This window comes from Pogoniulus pusillus, chromosome 26 (assembly GCF_015220805.1).
Source record: "Pogoniulus pusillus isolate bPogPus1 chromosome 26, bPogPus1.pri, whole genome shotgun sequence".
NCBI classification, from domain to species: Eukaryota; Metazoa; Chordata; class Aves; order Piciformes; family Lybiidae; genus Pogoniulus; species Pogoniulus pusillus.
Genome location: NC_087289.1, coordinates 270683 through 296055, shown reverse-complemented (window position 1 = coordinate 296055; position 25373 = coordinate 270683). Strand labels below are relative to the sequence as shown.

Here is a 25373-nt window from a genome sequence, read left to right as displayed (position 1 = left end):
CGCAACGCTGTGCTTCAAACCTCAGTGGAGCCTCCCGCAACTGGTCAGTTTCCACTGAGGCTGAGCTTTCCGCCCAGCCGGGCTCACACCGCCGTCAGAAGGGAGTAAATGAAGAGGCAGAACAGGAGCACCAATGTGCACGTCACTATTGGTGACGGCCAACATCCTCTGTCCACGGGCTGCACAGATGTTTGGCTGCAGCTCTCACTTTGCTGCTCCCCACTTGTATTTCTCGCCGTTGTGACAACCACAGCCCTCAGGCTGCCATCCGCAGGCCGAGGAGGGAGGCTGACACAGCCCCCGGCTGTCCCCTGCCCCAGTCCCTGGGGGATGCTTCATTCACTGCAGCAGTTCCGCGGGCCTGGAGGTGCTGCTTGGAAACCAGGCAACCGTGGGAGCCTAGCAGCGATGGGATGGGCTTGGAGCGGTACCCGCGGCCAGCAGATACTGAGTTGTTCTTTCAACAAGCCAAGCACCGAGTCCTGCTCGTGGATCACAGCACCCCCATGAGTAACAGCGAGGGGCAGCTGGTGTGGAAAGGCTTCACTCTCCTGACCAAGGCCAGGTGCCAGAGCTTGCATTTCAGTCACATCCACCCCAGGAAGGCTCCGGGCCCGGGGCACAGTGGCTGTAAAGTGCACAGCAGAGAAAGCCCTGGGAGTGCTGTGTGGCAGCAGCTGGAGATGAGCCAGGCTGTGCACAGGTGGTCAAGAAGGGCACCAGTGCCTGGCCTGGATCAGTACTGGTGTGGGCAGCAGCAGCAGGGCAGGGACTGTCCTCCCGGACTCTGCTCTGGTGAGGCCACTCCTTGAGTGCTGGGTTCAGTGTTGGGATCATCATTCCAAGAAGGACACTGAGGGGCTGGAGCAGGTCCAGGGAAGGGCAACAAAGGTGGGGAAGGGTCTGGAGAGCAGGGCTGGGGAGGAGCAGCTGAGGGAGCTGGGGGTGCGCAGTGTGGAGCAGAGGAGGCTGAGGGCAGAGCTCATTGCTCCCTGAGAGGAGGCTGCGGCCAGGGGTGGGTTGGGCTCTGCCGCCGAGGATCAGCTGATAAGGGGAGAGGAAATGTCCTAATTGTGCCCGGGGAGCGTTAGGTTGGAAATTAGGAAAGCTTCTTTGCTGCAGGAGTGGTCAAGGACTGGCACAGGCTGCCCAGGCAGGTGGTGCAGTGCCCATCCCTGGAGGTATTTACCAGACCTTCACCAGCTTTGTTGCACCTTGTTGTTCTCTGGGCACGCTGCAGCACCTCAGTGTCCTTCTTGTGCTGTAACCCCCAAACCTGAGCCCAGTATTGGAGGTGTGGCCCTGCCAGCGCCGAGCCCAGGGGCACAATCGCTACTCTGGCCACAGCCGTTCCAGACCGACTACCTTCGGTACAGCTGCACCGAGCTGAGGTGCGATGTAAAACAACGCCCGAGGTTACCGCGGGTGCAGAAGCTGACCTGCAGAGCGCGGTGAGCGGTGCACTGCCCCGCGGGGCCGAGCTCGGCGCTGGCGCTGCCGCTGCGGGCGGGGCCGGGCCGGGCGGGTGCTGCCGGCCCAGGCAGGGTGCTGGGCAGCGCGGAGAGCTGCGGACGGGCGGCATGGCGCAGCAGGCGAGCGGGACCGTGGCCGTCATCCGGCTTTGCAACCCGCCGGTCAACGCGCTCAGGTAACGGCGGGCGCCTCGCCTTCCCCCGCCGCGGCGCCGCCCGGGCGGGCGGAGGCCATGTTGGAGCCCTGGGCCGCAGCCGCCGCCGCCGCCGCCGCCGGGGTAGCGCTGAGTGCCCGTGCGGAGCAGGGCGGCTGGCTCCGATTTCCGTCCTCGCCGCCTGCGCCCCGCTCCTGACGCCAGGGCGGGCAGTCCCCTGAAAGCCTTGGCCGAGGGACGCCCCAGGCAGCAGCGCTCGGTACCGGCAGCAGCGCTCGGTACCGGCAGCAGCGCTCGGTACCGGCAGCAGCGCTCGGTACCGGCAGCAGCGCTCGGTACCGGCAGCAGCGCTCGGTGCCGGCAGCAGCCCGGCAGGCTCCGCAGGGCAGCTCACATCTCCCGTGGCACAAAGCAGGCGGAACTCCTCCGTGACCTCTCCTTACTGTCGCTCGCAGTGGTAGAAGAGGTGTCAGGTTGTTGCTGCCACCTCCCCCGGAGGCTCTTCAGAACCCGGGTGTATTTGTCACCACTTGAACGTGAGGACGATGCTTCCAGCTGGGAATTGCACAGCGGTGGCAGCAGTTCCTCGTTTCGTCCTGGAGTTTTTCCAAAGCTGGTAGATGAGATCGAATTTTCCTCTCCGCTCTGCTGCAGGTTCCTGCCTCTGGTTGCTGAGCGGGTCCCTGCGCCGTCCAAGTGAGCACAGGGGTTAGGGCAAAGGGCTTTGGAGACAGCAGACGTGGCTCAGCCGGAGGAGCTGGCACCGGCATGAACCCACGGCCGGGGCCGGCAGAAGCCGAGGCAGCTCATTTGCATTTTAAAAGAGTGAGGAACTGACCTCTCCATACTGATCCTCACCAAGAAAGCCCCAGGCGGTCTCAAGCACAAGGCAGCGAAAAGCAAAGCCAGAGCCGCTCTGCCGGAGCCCGTGGGGCGCTGGGCTTCACGCCTGGCTCTGCTTTCTGGCTCTGCAGAGCGCGGAAGGGCTGCGGCTTGGGTGCTTTATTTCTGAGTAGCACACAGACCCTTGCGGAGTGGCTGCAGGCGAAGAGCTGTTCGGGACCGGTCCAGAGTGCTCAGGTAGTGCCCAGTCACAAACCAAACCCCACCACTGCAGCGGTGCTCAGTGACCCACGGCTTGCTGAGACAAAGCTGCCAGACCGGGAAATGCAACTGCTGCTCCTCCCGGGGAGCTGCGTTGCTGGGCAGTGCAACGGCTCTGGCTGCAGCAGGGTAAGGAATGGGGTAAGGTCCTTCTAACTGTCCAGGTAGTTACCACCAGGAGACAGCTGCGAGTGACTCATTGCACTGGTTGGAAGGGACCCTCCAAGGGCATCTTGTCCAACTAGAGCAGGCTGCCCAGGGACACAGCAAGCCTGACCTTGAGTGAGGCTGGATTCAGTCTGGAGAACCCTTCCAACCCTGACAATTCTGTAATCCTACACAGCATGGATTTAGATGGCTGCCAACAGTTAGCCTCTATTTGGGGCTAAACTCTGGCACTTGCTCTATCAGCCAAGGACCTCTCCCTAGATAGAAGGGGGATAAGGAAAGGGAGAGAATGAGGTTGCAGTGAAAAGGGATTTAATGAAACTGCCAAGTTAATAGCAGTGGCAACACAATAAGAGATAATCATGGAATCATGGAATGGTTTAGGTTGGGAAGGGACCTCAAAGCTCACCCAGTTCCAACCCCCCAGCCACAGGCAGGGACACCTCCCACTAGAGCAGGTCTCTTGAGGCCTCAAAACTGTAAAACTCCACTCAGCCTGGCAACAGTGCAGCAGCCACAGTATCCAGGAGGGTAGCCTTGGGAGCAGAAGAAGCAGGGCAAGGAGGAACCCAAGTAGAAGGCTCTAGCAAGAAGCTGCCCTCTCAGCAAAGCTCCTTTCCCGAGTGTGGTGTTGATGGGCTGGGACTCCCCTGTAGCTAACTCGAGTCAGCTGTGCTGGCTGGCTCAGAGCTGCTGATTGCCTGCAGCCCGTGGCTAGCCTGGGATTCTATCCCAGCAAAACCAGTAGGTCTTAGCTGAGACCTGTGGCTGAAACGGTAGAGCTCACTCTGGTGCTTGTGTGTTCCTTCTGCACCCTTGCCGTGCTGGAGTAGAGGGGAGCAGGTCTGTGACTGCTGTTGGCAACGTTTGGCTGTGGAGGTGACAGGCAGTGAATGTTGCAGACAGGAGCTGTGTCCTGCAAGCCTCAGAGCTGAATTTCACAGCAGCACAGATGCTCTGTAGAGGACTGCTGAGCTTCTGCTGCTCTGCTCCAGCCTCTCCCTGCTGTGTGACACTCAGTGCTGTTGTCCCAGCTCCCAGGCCTTCACAGTGGGCATTGGCACATCAGAAGGCACTGGTGGGCAGGAATTTGCCACCTCCACTGGCACCATGCACTGCTGTGCAGGTGCCTGCCAGGCAGCACTTTGCTGAGGAAGGTTTGTTGACTGGTGAGTCTGACAGCAAATATGGCACCCACCAAGGCCGCCGCCAGGCTTATCTTGCTCTCCAGCAGCAGGGGTGGTGTGTGCCAGGTTTGATTTGGTTGGCTGTTTTTTTCCTGCTCCCTGGGCAGCAGCAGGGTCACAAAATGTAAAGGAGATTAAGGAAGCTGCAGCTTCAGACAGGTCACAGTGATGAGACTGTGCTGACCTCATCAGGATAGGATGCAGGAAGATTCTAGGGTGTGCTGAGTGTCTGCTTCCTAAACCAACTGCTGGAAAAGTCCACAGCAAAGATGCCACTCTGGTTCGGGCCTTACCTGATGTGCATGAGGCCTTTCCAGCTGTGTTAGCTGTTGTGTGGCACAGCTGGAGCTAACTCGAGGCAGGAGAGGGCAGCCCAGCTCAGCCCAGCACACCAGGGGAGTCACAGTATCACAGTATTATCAGGGTTGGAAGAGACCTCACAGATCATCAAGTCCAACCCTTTACCACAGAGCTCAAGGCTAGACCATGGCACCAAGTCTGTGAATGCCCAGCAGTTAGTTCAAACAAAAAGCTGAGAGCAGCTGTCCAAGACAGGAGGTCTGGAACAAGAGGGAGGCTGCTTGCTGCTGTCTGACTGTGGGCTGTTTGGAGGGTTCAGGTCAACTGTTCAGGGAGCAGGCGAGCTGGGAAAAGCTCAGCATGGCTTGGTGGGAAAGCTAACCAGGTTAAGGGAATATTGGATGGGTTTAAGAAGTGGAAAGCTTACTCAAACGAGATGAAGAAAGCCCTTAAAACGTGCCAGGAGAGATATAAACTGGGAATTAACACTAAAAAAAAACCACAAGGCATGAGTCAAGGCATGCTAAAAAAAGTAGGTAAAGGTTCTTTAACTAGAAAATATATCCCAGGACAAGCTTGCAGGATGCTGAGCCCAAAATTGCCAGCTACAGACCAGGGAAGGGATCCTCACCTCTGACAGCTCTGTGAAAGCAGCTCCACGTGCTGGGGCAGCCCAGAATGCCACAACATCCTGGGGACCGTCAGGATGTCAGGAGCAGAGCAGAAGGCATCCTTTTTCTGCAGCAGAAAGCACACCATGTGCATAGGTCTAGAATGGGCATTTGCAGGAGTCAGGGATGAGCTAGGAAGGGACAAGCAGAGCAGTCCCAGAGGTGGTGCCCTGCCCTGCATTAAGGAATCTGAGTGCCATGAGTCTGGAGGGGAGTGGCTGTAGCAGGGCAAGGCCAAGGCTTACCAAAGCATAAAGCCTTTGGCAAAGCCTGCTGCTCCTGGTCTAAATGAGTTGGAGCCTGATGTACACAGATCTACAGAGCTGGCCACAGCAGGCTGTGCAGGCAGAGGGATCAGAGGGGCAGAAGGGGGTCAGGCAGATTCGGGTGGGCAGGTGCAGGAGGGTGCTAGAGACATGCAGTGTCCCCAGGGCAGTGGCTGTGGGTGCTGGAGGAGCTCTGCTGCCAGCGCGGGCTGGGGGTGCTGGGGCTGTGCAGCCTGCAGAGGAGGCTCTGGGTACCCCTAGAGGTGGCCTTCTCTCTTCTGTGAAAGCAGTGTTTGGACTCTGATCTCAGAGCTCTTTTCCACCCAGGCCAACCCTGTCATTCCCTGCAGAAATCAGCTGCTGATCTCCTCAGTGCAGTGGGTGCACAGGCAGGACAGTCTGTACCTGCCCGATGTGGAAAGCAGCATTTACACTTCTGCCGCTCCATTTTGCAGTCCTTTGCTGACCATGTACTGCTTGTGACAAAACAAAACCTTCTGTGTGTTTTTTTAGGCCTAGGTTCTGTCTACCAGGGTCCCACACAAGTTTAAGTCTGGACCTAGGTACAGACCTTCAGAAGGGTCAGCACAGCAGCAGGCGTCAGCCCTGCAGCTCCTGTTTTCCAAAGCCCTCAGCTGGCAGTGGTTTAGCATTAAAGATTCTTCATGTGATGCTAAACTGCTTCCCTGAAAATCCAGGAGTTCAGTTCCTAAAGACACATCCAAGAGAATGTGGCCCTGTGCTGCTTGCTCTGGGGGCAGCAGTGCCACAGCCAGGAGACAGCTCTGCCCAGCACTCAGAAGCTTGCTGGATTTTGGCACTGCCCCATGAAGGAAGAGGGAGACTGACAAAAGGATTCACCTGGGAAAGCTGTGGCAGAAGACAGGCTGGGGGAGAGAGCTGCTTGGACATTGAGGTCAATTTGCCTGGCACACTTGGTGTGTACAGTGCAGGCATCTCAGAAGGACACTCACTGACTCTCTGCCGTTTCAGTTTGACAGTTCTCCAGGCCTTAGAGGATGGACTGAGGAGAGCAGAGGCAGATCCTTCGGTGAAAGCTGCTGTGATTTGTGGTGAAAATGGGCAGTTCAGTGCAGGTAAGACATTGCCCACCAACAGCCTAGGAAAGGAGAAACCCTTTCCACCCAGGGTACCTGGAGGTCCGTGGCCTCTAGCACTGCTGCTGAAAGCCCTGCTTTGGCTGGCAGCGGCCACAAGGCTTTGCTGTTCTGCTGTGCCACGGCTGAGGAAGGGCACACAGAGCTGGATGGTCCAGGCCAAAACTAAGCTGCATGTCCTGCTGAAAGGACAGACAGCTGCTCGGAGACACCAGCCAAGGGCCAGAAACTGCTGAGTTCCTTCTGAGGTCTGAGCGGGTTCTAGGTTGAGTCACGGAAGAACTGCAGGTTTCAGCTTTGTTTCCTGCAGCTGTTCCTCCTTTCTCAAACAATGTCACTGCCTCAAGCAGGGTCAGACTTTGCTCTGCACAGCTGCTTGGCTTTGCTGGCTCCCCTGCTGCTGAGCTGAGTCTGACACCTGCTGCCACAGGCGATGCAGAGCTTGTGCCCCTCTTGTGTCCTGCCTCAGAGACAGGTGGGGGCAAATTTCTTCCCTGCAAGGCTTCTCAGGCACTGTCCTAGGCTGCCCAGGCAGGTGGTGAAGTCCCCACCCCTGGAGGTGTTTAAAGGCCATGGATGTGGTGCTGAGGGACATGGTTCAGTGGCAGTGGCTCAGCAGCAGTGGTGAGTTGTTGGACTTAGTGATCTCAAAGGTCTCTCCCAGCCCAGCACCAATGTGATCTCCCTAATGCACTGGTGCCTCCATACTCTCCACAGCTTGCTTTAACACCTCTGGAGCACCAGCTGGGCCAGGTTCTGGATCCTGCCTGGGCTGGGATGGCAGTGCAGAGCAGATCTTCTCCAGCTGTAGAACTGTGGGAAGCTAGGGAATGTCCATTGCTTGCTAGGTGCAAGTGACTAGTGCCTGCTCCAGGCTCAGGCATGGATGTCTGTGTGATCAGTACAGTAACCATCAGAGAATGGTTTGGGTTGGAAGAGACCTCCACAGGTCACCTAGGCCACCCCAAAGGTATGTCTGTACTTAGCCTCTGCACAGGCTGAAGGGGCCTGAGTTTCTTCAAAGTGGCCCCAAAGGGCAGATTCCGGTCAGCCACTCTGCTGTCAGCAGCAGCTTCTGCAGGGACCTGATCATCTGTGAGAGCTGTGTTCAGTGGCACCGAGTGGCATCTGTCTTGCCCACTAATTGCTTTTCATCTCTTTATGCCACCTCAGGAGCTGACATTCGAGAGTTTTCATCTCCCAGGAGGCAGGGCCTTGCCCTGGGCCCTGTGGTCTCTCTGATCGAAAGCAGCAGGAAGCCTGTGGTGGCTGCCATTGAGGGCTTTGCCTTGGGAGGAGGCCTGGAGGTGGCACTTGGCTGTCACTATCGCATTGCACATGTGAAGGTAACACACTCTGAGAACTGGAGTCTGGTGAAGGCATCAGAGTCATGCATCTGGTCTAGTGGAGGTGTCCCTGCCTGTGTCAGGGGACTTGGAACCAGATGATCTTCCAAGTCCCTTCCAACCCAGGATGTTGTATGAAGTGTGTGGGCATGGCCATGGAGAGGGTGGGAGAGAGCTGCTGCAGGGCAGTGGGACAGCAGCTTTGCTGGGGTCATGGCCCTGAGGAGGGGGCCTCAGAGCCGAGGTACAAGTGTGGGTGCTCACTCCTCACCTGCAGCGCTGCCCCTGCTTCCCTAAGCCCTACTGAATGACAATGGTGGGGGTTGAAAGGAACCAATCCAGGTGGCATTTGAAAGTGTCCGGAGGAGGAGACTCCACAGCCTCTCTGCGCAGCCTCCCTCAGCTCCAGGGCTCCAGCACCCTCAAAGTAAACAAATCAGAGCTCAGTGGGGAATGTGCACTCTAATGGTTTTGAAACAAGACAACAAACTCTAGAGCGACTTAAGAAGCCTCTGCCTGCTGCCCCTGGCTTCTCTGCCATAGCCCTGCTAAACTATCAGCTGCACCAGGAGCCACCTGAGGAAAGCTTAGAAAAGAGTTTGGTCTCTTTTCCCTTTACTAAACTCCCAAGGATTAGGGCAGTGAGCTGAGAGGTGACTCACAGAATGCCCTCCAGCACTTCCTAACAATGGCTTCAAAGCATCACCTTGAGCAGTGTGCCAGTGCCAACCGCACAAGGCTCAGCAAGTCACAGGGCAAGGGCCTGCATCTGGGTCAGCCAGCCCCAGGCACAAATCCAGGCTGGGTGCACAGTGCCTGGGAGCAGCCCTGGAGAAAGCAGCCAGAGCAGTGTGGGCAGCAGGGCAGGAGAGCCCCTTGGCTCTGCTCTGCTCAGACCTCACCTCCAACCCTGCCTCCAGTGCTGCTGTCCCCAGCATGAGTGGGACACAGAGCTGTGGAGAGAGGCCAGAGGAGGCCACAAAGATGCTGCCAGGGCTGCAGCAGCTCTGCTGTGAGCACAGGCTGAGGGAGCTGGGGGGGTGCAGCCTGCAGAGGAGAAGGCTCCAGGGGCATCTCAGAGCTGCTGCCAGTGCCTGAAGGGAGCCTGCAGGAAGGCTGCAGAGGGACTTGTGCTGAGGAGGTCTGAGCCAGGCCAAGGACAATGGTTTGGAGCTGAGGCAGAGCAGGGGAGAGTGGAGCTGAGGAAGAAGTTGTTGAGTGTGAGGGTGGCGAGAGCCTGGCACAGGTTGCCCAGGGAGGCTGTGGCTGCCTCCTGCCTGGGGGACTTCAAAGCCAGGCTGGGTGAGGTCTTGAGCCACCAAATCCAGTTGAGAGGTGTCCCTGGGCATGGCAGGGGGTTGGAGCAGCTGAGCTCTGAGGTCCCTTCCAACCTGAGCCATTCCAGGATTGCAGGATCTGTGATTTCAGGTGTCAGTCTGGGGGATGCTGCTGGCCCCACAGCTCCCCTCCCATGCTGTCCTGTCACACAAACGTCCTCTGAAAGGTGATGTTTGTCCTGTTCATTTGGACACAAGTTCTGAAGTGTCTGAGTGAGCTTTTGTCTTCTTGGCAAAAGCCAAGGGAGAAGTTTCTCTGTGGAAGTCCTGAGGCTTCCCAGAGGAGCTGTCTCCTCTGCCTCTGCTCACAGTTATCACCCTCCCTAAGCAGACCTGTTCCATTTGGCTTCCCTTCAGGCACGGATGGGTTTGCCAGAGGTCACCATTGGGTTACTTCCAGCTGCTGAAGGCACTCAGCGACTGCCTAGACTGATTGGGGTCCCAGCTGCTTTGGAGATGATCACTACAGGTACAGGACTGTGCCTTGGCTTTGCTCTGTGGATAAGAATGTGGACCTGAGTCATAGCACCAGCTTGGGCAGATGATGTTTCTTAGCACTCATTGCTTGGGTTGAGGTCCAGCTGTCTGCCACTGGCAATGGGCCAGAACAGGGACATGCTTGCTTCCAAGGCAGGGACTGTGGGCTCCACTTCATGTACTGGAGGACAAGCATGGCTCATCTTTTGGTCACCTGATCAAAGGGACAATGGGGACAGCTGCTAGAGTTAGTCCAGAGGCTGCCACAAAGATGATCCAGGGCCTCAAGCACCTCTGCTGTGAGGACAGCTGAGGGGGCTGGGGTTGTTGAGCCTGGAGAAGAGAAGACTCCAGGGGGAATACTTAGAGCAGCCTTCCAGTAGCTGAAGGGGCTACAGGAAAGATGGGAAGGGACTTATTAGAGAAGAGCTTCTGGTGATAGGATGCGGGACAATGGATTGAAGCTTGAGGAGGGGATATTGAGAGTGGAGATGAGGAAGAAATTGTTGAGAGTGAGGGTGGTGAGACACTGGCACAGGCTGCCCTGGGAGGTTGCAGAGCACAGAATCACCCAATGTGATCTTCAATCACGTGTAGTGATTCTGTGCTCCACAACCTCCCTGGAGGTGCTGAAGGCCAGGCTGGATGAGGCCTTGAGCAACCTGGGCTGGTGAGAAGAGTCCCTGCCCATGGCAGGGGATTTGGAATTAGATGATCCAGGACCCCTTTAAGGTCCCTTCCAACCCAAACCAGTCTATAACTCCATGCACCTGTGAACAGAATTCGGCTGCCCACCATTCACCACTGTGGTCACCTCTTGTCTCTTTTTAATCACAGGAAGACACATTCCAGCAGCTGAAGCTCTGAAGCTGGGCTTGATTGATGAAGCTGTGGAAGAAAACACAGTTGAGGCAGCGATTGACTTGGCAAAGAAAGTGATTGGTGAGGAAAGAATTGCAGTGATGCCAAGAAGTAATTGGTGATGTTTCAGGGCTGGAGAGAGCAAGGGCAAAGCCCAGCAGCCTACTGCAGTGTCTGTGCCCCTTCCACCGGGCTTTGGCATCCGTGCTCACATGAATTAATTGCAGAGCTTGCTTGATGTTACCTGAGGTGAAAAATTCAGTTGGTAGAGAGCTGCAGAAATGCAAGTGAGGATCAAGTTCTTCCTTATCTCTTCAGGCTCACACGCTCCTAGGCTGCTGCAATCCGCTGATGTTGGAGAGGGAGAGCCCCCTCCACCTCCGGTGTGAGATCCCAGCTGTGTTGCAGCAGCAGTGGCTGATCAGAAAGAACCTTCTCGCTCTAGAGCAGGGGCTGGCACCTCCTCAGCTCAGCTGCATGATCCCAGAGTCTGCAAGTGTCTCTGTCCTTAATCCTTTAGCTGCAGTGCAAGAGAACAGCCTGTGACAATTGCAAGGATGTGGAGAGGTTTTGTTCCCTTCACCTTAGGAACAGCACAATCAAGCTCAGTGAAGTTAACACAGGAAGAGGAACGTCCCCTGTGCAGCCTGAGGAGTGTCAGCTGGAGACACAACAGGGTATCTTCCCACTCCTCACCTCCCTGTGCCATTGACTTCCATCAGGATTTCGTTGGGAGCTATCAATTCAAGAGAGATGTTGAGGTGCTGAAACGTGTCCAGAGAAGGGCGACAAAGCTGGTGAGGGGCCTGGAACACAAACCCTATGAGGAGAGACTGAAGGAGCTGGGCTTGTTTAGCCTGGAGAAGAGGAGGCTCAGGGGCGACCTCATTGCTGTCTACAACTAGCTGAAGGAAGGTTGTAGCCAGGTGGGAGGTGGCCTCTTCTCCCAGGCAACCAGCAACAGAACAAGGGGACACAGTCTCAAGTTGTGTCGGGGAAAGTATAGGCTGGATGTTAGGAGGAAGTTCTTCACAGAGAGAGTGATTGGCATTGGAATGGGCTGCCCAGAGAGGTGGTGGAGGCACCATCCCTGGAGGTGTTCAAGAAAAGACTGAATGAGGCACTCAGTGCCATGGTCTAGTTGACTGGCTAGGGCTGGGGGATAGGTTGGACTGGATGATCTTGAAGGTCTCTTCCAACCTGGTTGATTCTATGATTCTATGACATGCAGCCAAGGAGCAGAAAGCCCTCTGCTGTCACAGGCAGTGCTGTGGTGCTGCTTTGCTGCTGCAGTTCAGTGCAGACAAGGCTCTTTCTTCTCTGTAGGAGCATCTCTCCTGTGCTGGGAGCTGAAACAGTGTTGTCCTGGGTGACAGTACACTGTATTTTTAAGCTGGCCCAGATCAGTGCACAACCTGAGATCCACCAGATGGGTGCAAAAAGAGTCTGTCCTTTGCTAGACTCCTGCTCAGTGTGGTGTCTTGGTGCTTTGGAGCTTCATTTTGAGTGCAGAACTGCTGACATAAGCAGTCCCCTTTTCTCTTTCACCATCTGCAGTCAGACTGTTCCAGCACAGTTCTTTAGCAAAGCTGGGTGATAAACTTCACCCTTGCTGCTAAGATAAGCCAGAGATATTTCCTTTCACTCCTTAGAAATAGCTTTGACTCATTTGTCTTTTTAGGAAACAGAAATGCAGAACTGCTTCCCAGCTCGTGTGTGCCCTCTGATAGCCTGAACTGGGAGCCTGCAAGCTCAGGTTGTTTTCATTTTGCCTTCAAAGGGAAAAAGCAAAATTCCTTCAGGTTAGATGCTCTACCTTCAAATTTTCTGAGTCCCATGACCCTTGCAGGGTTGGGTTGAAGAACTGAAATAGTGACAGTCCGAGCCTAGCAGGAGGCACAGAGGCTGAACAGCAACCAGGAGATCATAACTCATATGTGATGTCTTCTCCAGAGTATTCCTCTAACAAGTCCCTGTCTGGGAGCTTCAGCCAGGACTCTGTTCCTGCAGGTCTGCATCACAAGATCACAGGATATTAGGGGTTGGAAGGGACCCACAGAGATCATCGAGTCCAACCCCCCTGCCAGAGCAGGACCACACAGTCTAGCACAGATCACGGAGGAACACATCCAGACAGGCTTTATCACTTTGCTTCCTCTTTCTTTTGCTATGTGACTTGGTCAGAGCTGCTTGGACCTCTGCAGGGGTTCATGGGAGGCACAATCACAACACACCCAGACAAACATCTGGGTGTTTCCCAGCTCACTATCATGCACAGGATCTCCAGACCTGGAGGTGTTTAAGGCCAGGCTGGATAAGGCCTTGAGCTACCTGGGCTGGTGGGAGGTGTCCCTGCCATGGGCAGGGGTTGGAGCTGAATGAGCTTTAAGGTCCTTTCCAACCAAACCCATTCCATGATTTTGTCCAAGAACTGTTCCTCCATCTGCTGGGAGAGCACCAATGTGTTCCTGCTCTTGTGGACAAATGAACCCCACAAGCAGTGTTCCCTTTGGCACGATGCCCTGCCTGGGCTCTACACCACTACTGGTGGCACAGCACCAGGGGCACTGCTAGAGATGGCAAGCCAGCAGGCCCTCTGCATTTACACAGATGCTGGCTGAAGCTGGGTGAAAGGTAGATCTTTGCTCATTTCTTCTGTGGCAGCTGTTACACAGTGCCTGACAGTTGTGAAACAACCTCCTGGATCCTGAGCACACTGTTGCTCAGAGGAGCCTGCTGCCCGGAGCTCACGGCCGCCACCGGCAGATTCCTGCTCTGTAGCTCCACTTTGACTGGAGATTTGCACTACCAAGAGCTTTGTGGGGAGAGTTCTCGGGCCCCTCCTTTTCCACTTCAGTGACCAGGATGTCATGCAGGACAGTGTCAAGTGCTTTTCTTCCTAGATGTGGCTTCAGTTCATTTTTCTCCTGCCCTTAAGTCTGCTCTTGTTTCTTAGCAGTGCAGAAGCAGTGACACTGCATGGAGGAGCTGTAGAATCACTGAGCAAAGCTTAGTCAGCCTGCAGCTAAGGGAGAGTTGTTCCAGCAGCCTCAGCAGGGTTACTCCTCCTTTGTTGCTCTGAGGACCTGGCCCCAGCAGTGTCTGTGTTCACAAGGACCATTTGCCATCTGAAGGCCAAGCTCCAGGGCTTCCAGCAATGTCTCTTCTCTGCCAGTCTTTCCCATGTCAGAGTCCCTTCACCTGCTCAGTCTTAAGTGGCCTTCCAGCCATCAGATCTTTCTGAGTCAAGCCCGAGGTTCTCTCTTGTGAGGGACTGGAACTCCCTGTTCCAGTACTAAGTAAAGGGCTGTGGATAAAGAGCATTCCTGCATTAGAAACGCCCAGGGAAGGGAGGCACGAAGGATTGTACAGCAAATGAACATTATCCCGACTCAGCGCTGCAGCAGTGGCAGCTGCAAACCAGCTTCACTGTTGCTGTGCAAGCCTTGTTCTCGTGAACTGTTTACAAGGGCAGCTCCTGGCACAGTGGTGCTCATCTTCCTGCTCTCTGAAAGCCTTCATGAGAAGCCCTGAGCCCTGCAGACCATTTCAGGAAATCAGTTTCTTAACTCACCCTGGGAACTCCTGTTCCACTTCAACACTGCTCAGTCTTGCAGGGAGAACTGGAATCAGGACTCATTCTTTGGGCAGCCACGACTGCAGTGCTGCTGTTGCTTCTGCTCTGCAGCTTCCGATCTATGGTCGGTCTCCTGCTCCCATGTCTGCTGCCGCTGCGCTGGCGCTTCCCTAACTCAGGCAGAAGGGGAGCTGGATGCGATATGCCACCTGTGAAGGCAGTGTGCTGCTGCGGCAGACCTCAGAGAAACCAGGGCAGTGAGACTGTACCACAGATCTTGCCAGCATGAGGTTCTCGCTGGAGGGGACCCATCCAGCAGCCTGCTTTGGTGACAGTCCTGGAGCAGCCAGGGGCAGTGCCGCAGCAGCCATGCATTGCACTGCTGCCGTTAGTGAGGCATCTGCATGTGGCTGTGACAACCAGAAGGCCTTTGTGACAATGGTGGAATATCCTGAGCTTCTCAGCTTGGCCCTTCATGGTCTTCACTGAGGCAAGCTGCCACTAAGAGCCAAGGAAGACCCGAGGACAGAAGCCAGAGATCTCCTAGCAGGCACCTCGCCATGTACTTCTGGAGAGGATGTAGAGGATTTGGGCATCTCTCAATTAAAACCCTCTCTAGGTGTCACCATAGCAACCGAGCACTGTCTGCAGTGAGCCTCCCGGGTCTGTGCTCCAGCAGCCCTTGCCGGCACACCAGCACGAACTCTCCCTTCCTAGCTCCTCAGCTGCCGCCGCCTGAGCCACGCTTAGGAGCAGAGGGAGCAGAGGGCTCCTGTGCTCGGGGAGGGGTCGGCTTAGGATGTGCATTTCCCGCGGCCTGCGGCGTGGGCTGCAGGCAGCGTCTGGGATTGGGCAGCCCTGGCTGCTCCAGTCCACATCTCCTCTTCTCTACCTGCAGGCCAGCCCCTGGGACCCCGCAGGCTCAGCCAAAAGCCGGTTCCAAAACTGCCCAATATGGAAGCGTTCCTGAGCGATGCTCTTGTGAAGCTGAAGAAGCAGGCCCGCGGGTGCCTGGCTCCGGAGCTGTGCTTCCAGGCGGTCCGAGCCTGCACCCAGCAGCCCTTCGCAGCCGGCGTGCGCCGGGAGCGGGAGCTGTTCGGGGTGCTGCTGGGCTCGGGCCAGGCCCAGGCTCTGCAGTACCTCTTCTTTGCCGAGAGAGCCATGCACAGGTGGGCCACAGCCACGGGAGCGTCCTGGCAGCGAGCGGCCCCCCAGCCCGTCCGCACCGCCGCTGTCATAGGTAAGGCTGCTGCTGCCCGCAGCTCTCCCGGGTGCGGGTGCTGCTGTCCCGGGCGCGGGTGCTGCTGTCCCGGGTGAGTGTGCTGCTGTCCCGGGTGAGTGTGCTGCTGTCCCGGGTGAGTGTGCTGCTGTCCCGGGTGAGTGTGCTGCTGTCCCGGGTGCGGGTGCTGCTGTCCCGGGCGCGGGTGCTGCTGTCCCGGGTGCGGGTGCTGCTGTCCCGGGTGAGTGTGCTGCTGTCCCGGGTGCGGGTGCTGCTGTCCCGGGTGCGGGTGCTGCTGTCCCGGGCGCGGGTGCTGCTGTCCCGGGTGAGTGTGCTGCTGTCCCGGGTGAGTGTGCTGCTGTCCCGGGTGAGTGTGCTGCTGTCCCGGGTGCGGGTGCTGCTGTCCCGGGTGAGTGTGCTGCTGTCCCGGGTGAGTGTGCTGCTGTCCCGGGTGAGTGTGCTGCTGTCCCGGGCGCGGGTGCTGCTGTCCCGGGTGCGGGTGCTGCTGTCCCGGGTGAGTGTGCTGCTGTCCCGGGTGCGGGTGCTGCTGTCCCGGGTGCGGGTGCTGCTGTCCCGGGTGCGGGTGTTGCTGCCCGCAGCTGACAGCACGGCTGAAGGGAAGGGGGATGAGCATCTGGGTCACAGCAGTCCTCGATACCAGCACAGGCTATGGGGGACCTCAGAGCTGCCTTCCAACACCTGAAGGGATCCTGCAGGAAGGCTGCACAGGGACTTATGCTGAGGCTGTCTGGAGGGAGGCTAAGGGGGAATGGTTTGGAGCTGGGGCAGAGCAGGGGGAGAGTGGAGCTGAGGAAGAAATTCTTCAGTAGGAGGGTGGTGAGACTCCTGCACAGGCTGCCCAGGGAGGCTGTGGCTGCCTCCTGCCTGAGGGTATTCAAGGCCAGGCTGGATGAGGCCTCGAGCAACCTGGGCCAATTGAGAGGTGTCCCTGTTCGTGGCAGGGGGTTGGAACTGGATGATCTCTGAGGGCCCCTCCAACCTGAGCCGTTCTGTAGTCTACGACAGCCTGCTGAGTCCTGGCTTTGTTCCCTGCTCCAAGCAGGTTTCCCTAGCATCCCCCTCCTGCTAGCCCAGTCCTGCACTGCAGGTACCTGTGCAACTGCCCAGAGATGTGTTCAGTGTCTTGACTGCTGCATTTTAAGACTTCCTCTCAGTGGGATCCACTCCTGCCACTTTGTAGCCCAGCAAGATAATGCCTTTATAATTTTTGATAAGAGCAATTTAATCTAAATGCTGGATGCCCTGCTGTGATTTAAAAAGCAGTGTCTTGGAGCTAGCACCACTCAAAAATGGTTAGAGAGGAATGGAACATTTGGAAGATGCCCCTTCTGTTGCAGGGGAAGCTCACCACAGCACAGCAGCTCTGCTTTTTCCTGGGTGCTTCTCAGGCCTCTGCACTGAGAGGCTCATTCACAGCATTACAGAAGGTTAGGGGTTGGAAGGGACCTCTGGAGACCATCCAGTCCAACCTTCTGCCAGAGCAGGGGCACCCAGGGATGGTCACACAGAGCACATCCAGGTGGTTTTGGAAAATCCCCTTAGAAGGAGACTCCACAACCTCTCTGGGCAGCCTGCTCCAGGGTTCTGCTGCCCTCACATCAAAGAAGTTTCTCCTCGTGCAACCTCTGAACAACCTGTGCCAGTGCTCAGTTGCCCCACATTAAAAACAGTTCAGGTAGAACCTCTCGTGCCAGTTTGTGCCCATCACCTCTAGCCTTGTCAGTGAGGCTATGTCTCCTTTATAGCTTCCTCTCAGGTGTTCATAGCCCTTGGGGAGTCCTCCCCCAGCCTTCTCCAGACTGCAGACACAGTCTCTCAGCCTTTCCTCATGAGACATGTTCCAGTCCTTTGATCATCTTGGTGCCCTTCACCCAGCTTACTCCAGCAGCTCCATATCACTCCCCTGCTGGGAGACCAGAACTGGACTCAGAACTCCAGGTACTGCCTCAGCAGTGTTACACAGAGGGGACAGTTTGGCTGCCACCACCTGGCAGCAGGACTCCTCCTCGTACAGCCACTGTACCACTGTCTTGCTGTGCCACAAGGTCACTCTGCTGCTCACAGTCAGCTTGGTGTCTGCTGGGACCCCAGCTCCTGCAGAGCTGGTTGCCAGCCAGCCCCAACACAGGCTGGTGCACAGGACTATTCCTCCTCAGGTGCAGGACTTTACAGCTTCCCTTGCTGAGCTTCCCGGAGTTCCTCTCAACACCTCCCTCCCTCTGAACAGCAGCACAGTCTCTGCTGTGTCAGTTACAGTCCTGAGCAAGGCAGGCAGGGCAGGCCCTGAGAGCAGAGTTCCCATGATGATGCAGGGCGAAGCTGGAAAGTCAATCTGCAGCTAGAGCCTGGATCAGCAGTGTCCATAGCCTGCCACAGCCACAGGAAGCCACCAGGATTCCTCCAGTGTGGCTTAGGAAAGGGCTGAAGCCCCAAGCCTGAGCTTAAATGGAGCTCTGAAGGCCATGGGAAGCTGGTGTGGGTGGATGCTCCAGGTGTAGCTGGTCTGGGTCATTAAAGCTTATCAGTGACCCCAGGGCCTTGACCCTGATCTCTTTTCTGAGTCACTGCTCCTAACAGTGGAGCGCACAGGTACAGTTTGCTTTGTCTGTGCCACTTGCTCATGTCAGGTACCAGTTGCTGAGTGACATCTGCTGATCTGGAGGTTGCTGGTGAGCTCCTTTTGGCTCTGGCCCCCACACTGCACTGTGCCGCTGCTTCTGGTCACTTTTTCCTGCCAGCCACTCTGCCTCTCCTGCTTCCTCTGGGAGGTTTTTCTCCTGTTGTGCATTCTGCTATCAGGGCCGTTGGCAGTGCAGCAGAGGGAGGCACAGAAGCTGCCAGCACAGCTGTTGGGGGGTTCAGGCTGTGTAACAAAGAGCCATTCTCCATCCAGTGCCGTGCTGTGCCGTGTCCCCAACGCTGGCTCTTCAGTGCCTACTTGCAGCAGCAGCAGCAGTCAGCCTCTTGGGGATGAGTTTTGAGGAGCTGACGCTTTTTAAAACAGTGCTACACAGCCACATAAATACTGACTCCAGAGAGGTGACCCAGGCTGTCTCTGCTCTCAGGGCAGAGTGCAAGGCAGGCAGAGCAACATGCTGCACCCACGCGCCATGGTCATCAGCGCATGGGCCAGCAGGAGAATTGGAGTATTGGAAGGGCTGTGCTCAGTAGGGCAGAGAGGTTCTCCTACCCCTCTGCTCTGCCCTGCTGAGGCCACAGCTGCAATCTTGTGCCCAGTTCTGGGTCCTCAGCTGAGGAAGGAGCTCAGGGAAGTGCTGCAGAGAGCCCAGCCCAGAGCCCCCAGGCTGCTGCAGGCAGTGGCAGCTCTGCCGGGAGGCCAGGCTGAGGGAGCTGGGGCTGCTTGGAGCAGAGGAGCCTGAGGGCTGCCCTCAGTGCTGCTGCTGAAGATGTGCAGGGCTGGAGCCAGGCTCTGCTCAGGGGTGGCTGAGGACAGGCCAAGGGGCACTAGGTGCCAGCTGGAGCAAAGGAGGTGCCAGGGGAGCAGAAGGGAGAACTTTGTGGGGGTGCTGGAGCCTGGAGCAGGCTGCCCAGAGAGGCTGTGGGGACATCCCTGCTCTGGGGCCATCCCAAATCCACCTGGTTGTGTTCTGGGTGCCCTGCTCTGGCAGGGGCTTGGACTCTATCTTTCAAGGTTCCTTCCAACCCCTAACATTGTGTGTTTACATTATTTCTGCTCCAAATTAGTACTCTGAAACAGAGAAGCAGCTGCAGTCTCCAGCAGTCCACCACCCCCAGCAGATCGTTGCTGTGTGCAGCAGAACTGAAGCAGCCCTTACCTGCTTTCTGAGTCTATAGAGGGTCACCTCCACTGCCTGCCAATTTCCAGTCACTCATCCTAGCTCAGCACCTTTCCTACTGCTCTCTGTGTCTCCTGTGTGTGCACACAAATGGCTTTGTACAGATTTTGAGGTAATTTGTTTGCAAGCTTGGCCTTAAAGTCCATCAGTAGATAGTGCATGGATGTTCATGTTCTGAGTACTTCACGTGACAGATCAATGATTGAAAGTAATTACTCAGCTTGCCCAGCAAATGGATTTGTCATAGCCATGTTTGGCCTGAAATGCGCAGAGTGCAAGAGCAGCTCCATTTCACAACAGAATGCCAGAAGCTTCCTCTGCTGGGCTGCAGCCAGAGCAGTGTGGGCAGCAGGGCAAGAGAGATTTGCCCCTTGGCTCTGCTCTGCTCAGACCTCCAACCCTGCCTCCAGTGCTGCTGTCCCCAGAGTGAGTGGGACACAGAGCTGCTGGAGTGAGGCCAGAGGAGGCCACAAAGATGCTGCCAGGGCTGGAGCAGCTCTGCTGTGAGCACAGGCTGAGGGAGCTGGGGGGGTGCAGCCTGCAGAGGAGAAGGCTCCAGGGGCACCTCAGAGCTGCTGCCAGTGCCTGAAGGGAGCCTGCAGGAAGGCTGCAGAGGGACTTGTGCTGAGGGGGTCTGAGCCAGGCCAAGGGCAATGGTTTGGAGCTGAGGCAGAGCAGGGGAGAGTTGTGCTGAGGAAGAAGTTGTTGAGTGTGAGGGTGGTGAGAGCCTGGCAGAGGCTGCCCAGGGAGGCTGTGGCTGCCTCCTGCCTGGGGTTGTTGAAGGCCAGGCTGGGTGAGGCCCTGAGCAGCCAGCTCCAGTTGAGGGATGTCCCTGGGCATGGCAAGGAGTTGGAGCAGCTGAGCTCTGAGGTCCCTCCCAACCTGAGCCATCCTGTAAGCAAGCTGCAGACATTGCTCTCTGTCCTGAAGCAGATTTCAATCTTGTTCTGAAAGCTGTGCCTTGGGCATAGATCCCAGCTCTGAAAACTGGCCCTGCATGAGAGTAGAGGGGAGTTGACATGGGTTGGGGCAGGAAGCAGCATACCCAGGACAGGTGCTGGGGTGGTTCCTAGCTGTGTTCTGCTCCGTGTGAGCTGAGCGTGCCACATCGCCCCTTCTTTTCCAGCCGTCTGCACAGGTAAGCCCAATGCCTCCCTACCACCTCTTTCTGCTCTTATATGTTCTTTCCCCAGAGTCACTCAGCTTTACAAAATAGAAAAGAGGAGTCCTCAGAAGTGCTTCTTCCTCTGCTAGGCAGCAGAATCCCTCCTGGATGTTATAGCCCAATTTTAGAAAAGACTTCCAGGGGATTCCTGTTGTGCAAACTCTAATGGAACAAAACCCTCGGGGCTTTCATTACTCTCTCTGCCAGCTTCATTAAACATCATTCCAGTGCAGAGTTATGTAGGAAGTTGAGAGACAGCTTTTCTAGGTCAGAAACAAGCTTGGCAAGCTCATCCCTTCTCTGTAAGCTTACTCCCGTGGCCTAGAAAGTGAAATACTACAGTATGTCTGTCTGTCCTGGGATGGCTGAAACCTAGCTGGGACTGCTCATACCACATGTGGATGAGAGCAGCCTGGGGGATCAGCTGGCAGCACTGCAGAGCTTCCCTTGAGCAGGGAGCTGGAGAACACTGATCCTGGAAGAAGTATTGATTTAAGCCAATAGCAAGGTCCTGCACCTGGGTCAGGGCAATCCCAAGCACAAATCCAGGCTGGGTGAGGAGTGGCTCAGGAGGGGCCTGGGGAGAAGGCCCTGTGGGTGCCAGCTGGTGCCAAAGTGCCCAGGAGCCAGCACTGGGCACAGCCCAGAGTCAGCTGCCTGCTGGCTGCAGCCCTCACAGGAGATCCTGCCCCTCTGCTCTGCTCAGCCCTCACCTGCAGCACTGCCTCCAGCTCTGGGACCCCAGCTCAAGAAGGGCCTGGAGCTGCTGCAGAGGCTCCAGAGGAGGCCACCAAGATGCTCAGAGGCTGCAGAAGCTCTGCCGTGGGGCCAGGCTGGGAGAGTTGTGGCTGTGCAGCCTGGAGAGGAGAAGGCTGCAGGCAGACCTCAAAGCAGCCTGGCAGGAGCTGAAGGGCTGCAGGAGAGCTGGGGAGGGACTTTGGAGAAGGGCTGGGAGTGCCAGGCTGAGGGACAATGGCTTTGAGCCATTGAGAGAGGAGAGTGAGAGTGGAGGCTGGATGAGGCCTTTAGCGCTCTGGGCTGGTGGGAGGTGACCCTGCCCATGGCATGGGGATGGAGCTGGATGCTTTTCAAGGTCCCCACCAACTCAACCCATTCTGTGGCTCTGTGAATCTATGGATCTCTAATTCTGTGTCACTTGTATCCCTAGGGCTGGGCACGATGGGCCGAGGCATTGTCACATCTCTGGTTAAGGCCAGGATACCTGTGGTGGCCCTGGAGCAGGATGGGGAGTGTCTGAGCGCGGGAAGGAGAGCTGTGATGGCCCTTTTGGAGCGTGAGGCTGCAAAAACGGAGCAGGGTGCCCCAGCCCTGGATTTCCGTGGCCCCGGGCGCCTGCGGTTCGCTGTGGACTTGGCTGCGCTAGCGGATGTGGATGTGGTCATCGAGGCTGTGTTCGAGGACATGCAGCTGAAGAAGGAAATATTCCGCAAGCTGTCCAAGGTCTGCAAGCCAGGGGCCTTGTTGTGCACCAACACCTCAGCCCTGAGCATCGATGAGATAGCTTCTGCCACCAGCCGCCCACAGCAGGTCCTTGGCACCCACTTCTTCTCCCCTGCCCACGTCATGAGGCTGGTAGAAATCATCTACGGCTGGCACACGGCCCCCAGCGCCATCGCCACGGCCGTGCAGCTGGCCAAGACGCTGCACAAAGTCGGGGTGGTGGTGGGGAACTGCTTCGGGTTCGTGGGGAACAGGATGATGTTCCCCTATCTGCAGCAGGCAGTTTTCCTCCTGGAGGAGGGCAGCAGAGCAGAAGCGGTGGACCAGGTGCTGGAAGATTTCGGGTTTAAGATAGGGCCCTTCCGCATGTCTGACCTGGCAGGGCTGGATGTGGGCTGGAGGTCTCGGAAGGGCCAGGGCCTGACCGGGGCCTCGCTTCCCGCAGGGACTCCCCCGCGGCAGCGGCAGGGCCGCCGCTACAGCCCCCTGCCAGACCTGCTGTGCGAGCAGGGCCGCTTTGGCCAGAAGGCTGGCAGGGGCTGGTACCTGTACGAGCGGGCCGGGGGCAGGGTGGCCAGGCCAGACCCTTGGCTGCACAGCTTCCTGTGCCACTACAGGGATGCCCACGGCATCCGGCCCCGCGCCATCGGCCCGGAGGAGATCCTGGAGCGCTGCCTCTTGGCCCTCATCAACGAGGGCTTCGCCATCCTGGCCGAGGGCATCGCAGCGGGCCCGGAGCACCTGGACGTCATCTACACCAATGGCTACGGGTGGCCGAGGCACAGGGGCGGCCCCATGTTCTACGCCTCCACCCTGGGGCTGCCTCACGTCCTGGCCCAGCTGCAGAAGTACTCTGAGGCCCACCCTGACAGCCCCGAGCTCCGGCCCAGCGCCTGGCTGCAGAGGCTGGTAGCCATGGGCAGCCCTCCCCTCCAGGAGTGGATGTCCTGCCTTGGCCAGCATGGCAGCAAGCTGTGATGCCCTGGTGCCCGCTGTGGAGGCTGAGCTGCTGACGCAAGAGCTGAAACTGCACTGCCCTTCCAGCGGACCCAGAGTGCCACAGGCTCTCAAACGATGTCATGGGCCCTGGCCCGCGCACGCAATGGCTGTGGCCACTGATCGGCCTCAGTCCTTCTCGCTGTGGTAACCGCTGCCAGCACCTGCCCTCCCTTCTCACCACCTGCCCTCCCTTCTCACCACCTGCCCTCCCTTCTCACCACTTGCCCTCCCTTCTCACCGCCTGCCCTTCCCTCTCACCGCCTGCCCTCCCTCTCACCGCCTGCCCTTCCCTCTCACCGCCTGCCCTTCCCTCTCACCGCCTGCCCTTCCTTCTCATCGCCTGCCTCCCTCTTCACCACCTGCCCTGCACGCAGCTGTCTGAAGGCCCTCCTTATCCTGCTGTGCCTTCAGGTGCTCACAGCTGTGCCTCCAGCCTGTCCTTGTTGGGAGCAGGGAGCAGCATTCACAGCCCATGCGGCAAGTCGTGGTGGGAGGCAGGAGAGTGGTGCTCACAACTCACTCGGCACCAGCTGCATCTACCAGAGCCTGCCTTAAATCTCTTGCCCAGCTTGCTCAGGTCTGTCCTGTGTCCCCACTGGGCTCCCCAGCTCTCCTGAAGACAGCCAGCTGCTGCCTGCTCCCTTCCTGCTGTGATGACACAAAGGGCACAGCTGCTCTCAGAGGGGAGGTGCAGTGAACTGCAGTGAGCTGGGGCAGGGGCAGCCCCAGGATTCCAGCAATGACAGGAAAGCCACAAACACATCGACCTGCATCCTCCCTTGTCCTTTTCCCCTCCCAGCTTTATGTGAGCAGAAACGTCTTCTGCTGCACCTAACTGTGGGCAGTGTTGCCCTCACTGCCACTGTTTGCCTGCCTGCTGCTAGCAGGCGCTGGGGTCAGCCTGCTCCAACCGAAACACAGCCTGCCCTTGCTGGGTGTGCACACAGGCAGAGGCAGGCTGAGGAGAGCAGGGGTCAAGAGCAGGAACCTCACTGCAGGCAGGCTGGAGGGTGGCAGATTTCTAGCTGAAAGCAGGGGAAAAGTGAGCCGAAGTTGTTCCAGGCTTGATGTCTTGGGTCAAAGTCTGCCATTTCTTGTGTCTGAGTGTCTCTTCCAGGACGGTGTGGGGATTCCCTTCCCAGGGACATCCAATGCTTAACTTTTGCCTTTTAATAAACCTGCTTTGCTTGTCCAGTGCCAGGTGCTGTGGGACCATCGGGATGGCAGGAAACAGGCCTGCTGCTGCCTGTTTTTTCTCCGTGGCTCATCTGCACAGTGGAATTAAATAATTGCCTTGTTGTGGAGGACTTTGTGCCTGACAAGGCTGCATGCTTCTCCTGTCCTGAACGTGCCCTGCTTGGCCCTTTACCGACCCCAGCCCTTCAGTGGCCGGGGTGCGAAACCGAGGCGGGGACAAGCCAAGGGTTCCGGGGAGGACTTTTCCCAGGCCCAGAGAAAGGGTTAACTGCAGGCCCAGCAGAGCGGTGGTGGTCCTCGGGGGAGCAGCACGGCCGGGGGCGGGCAGCCTTCGCTCGGAGGTGCAGCATGGCTCCCACCGAGGGCACCCGCGTGATGCGTTACACAACAGCACTGCCCGGCGCTGGCACTGCCCGGTGCTGGCAGCCCTCGTGTCACCCACAGGGCAGCCCTGCACACAGAACGTGCCCTCTGCCGGGCCTCATGCCCTGGGCTTCCCTGGATGGCAGATGAGATGCAAAGGGCAATCCCCTTGCAGCAGGAGTGAGCTGTGGAGGACAGGACATGTCCTGCCTCTGCGGGAGGGGTGCTGGTGTCAGGATATCCCGACCCATCAGCTTCTACCCTGTGGGCGAAATTCCTCTCCACATCTGCAGCATCTTCGTGATGAGGCATTTGCCCCACTCCATTTAAGAGAATCAAAAGGTGGTAGAGGTTAGAAGTGACCTCTGGAGATCATCCAGTCCAACCCCCCTGCCAGAGCGGGAGCACCCAGGGCAGGTCACACAGGAACACATCCAGTCTCCAGATCCAGAGACTCCACCACATCTCTGGGCAGCCTGCTCCAGGGCTCCATCACCCTCAAAGTAAAGAAGTTCCTCGTCATGTTCAGATGGAAACAACCTGAGAGTAGCATCAAGAATAAACCACAAACCAAGGACTGCCAGCACCACGTGCCACGCGTGCAAGCAGCTCAGTCTCCTGCTCCATCCATAGGCTTGGAGTGCCGCAGCCCTTGGAGTACCTGGGTCATCCCGTCCAGACTGCTTGCTGCCTTCTCACACTCCTTGGAGGGGGCGGTCTGGATGCCCATAAGGGTGGATGCCGTTCAGCCAGCCTGGCGGGGTGCAGACGTGAGCTCGGCGTGCCTAGCCGTGGCAGGGGTGTGCGGGCCGCTCCGGGCTCCCGGCCGGCCCAGCAGTGCCTGGCACCACTCTTCTCTGCCGGTGCTGCCCGCAGCTCCTGCCCTGCGGGATGCGTCTGAATAACCACTTCAGTCCCACCACGGGTTAAAAATCACGGCAGGTGCCCTTGCCGCAGCTCCCGGCGCGGCAGAGCTGCTGCCCCCAGTGACACCCACACGACGCGTAGGGCAGCCCTCGGAGCGGCCTCACCCCCGCCCAGCCCCGCCTCGGCCACGGCCGCCGCCCGCCCTGCTCCCGGTGGGGCTTCGC

The 25373-nt window shown here is 57.6% G+C and overlaps 1 protein-coding gene across 1 annotated transcript; it reads left to right on the top strand.

The window, feature by feature from the left end:
* The first annotated feature begins 1511 nt into the window (after positions 1–1511).
* EHHADH (enoyl-CoA hydratase and 3-hydroxyacyl CoA dehydrogenase) lies at positions 1512–24029 on the top strand. The gene is made up of 7 exons (XM_064165036.1): positions 1512–1648; positions 6317–6420; positions 7615–7787; positions 9482–9593; positions 10439–10543; positions 14938–15279; positions 21431–24029. Exons 1-7 carry the CDS (start codon positions 1581–1583, stop codon positions 22699–22701), a joined length of 2175 nt encoding a protein of 724 aa, XP_064021106.1. The 5' UTR covers positions 1512–1580; the 3' UTR covers positions 22702–24029.
* Positions 24030–25373: the final 1344 nt, after the last annotated feature.

Excerpts from the sequence above, each read along its gene's own strand:
- EHHADH (XM_064165036.1), top strand. The coding sequence starts at position 1,581 with ATGGCGCAGCAGGCGAGCGGGACCGTGGCCGTCATCCGGCTTTGCAAC. Across the intron at positions 7,788-9,481 it reads ATCGCATTGCACATGTGAAG|GCACGGATGGGTTTGCCAGA; the intron begins GTAACACACTCT and ends GCTTCCCTTCAG. Across the intron at positions 10,544-14,937 it reads CTTGGCAAAGAAAGTGATTG|GCCAGCCCCTGGGACCCCGC; the intron begins GTGAGGAAAGAA and ends CTCTACCTGCAG.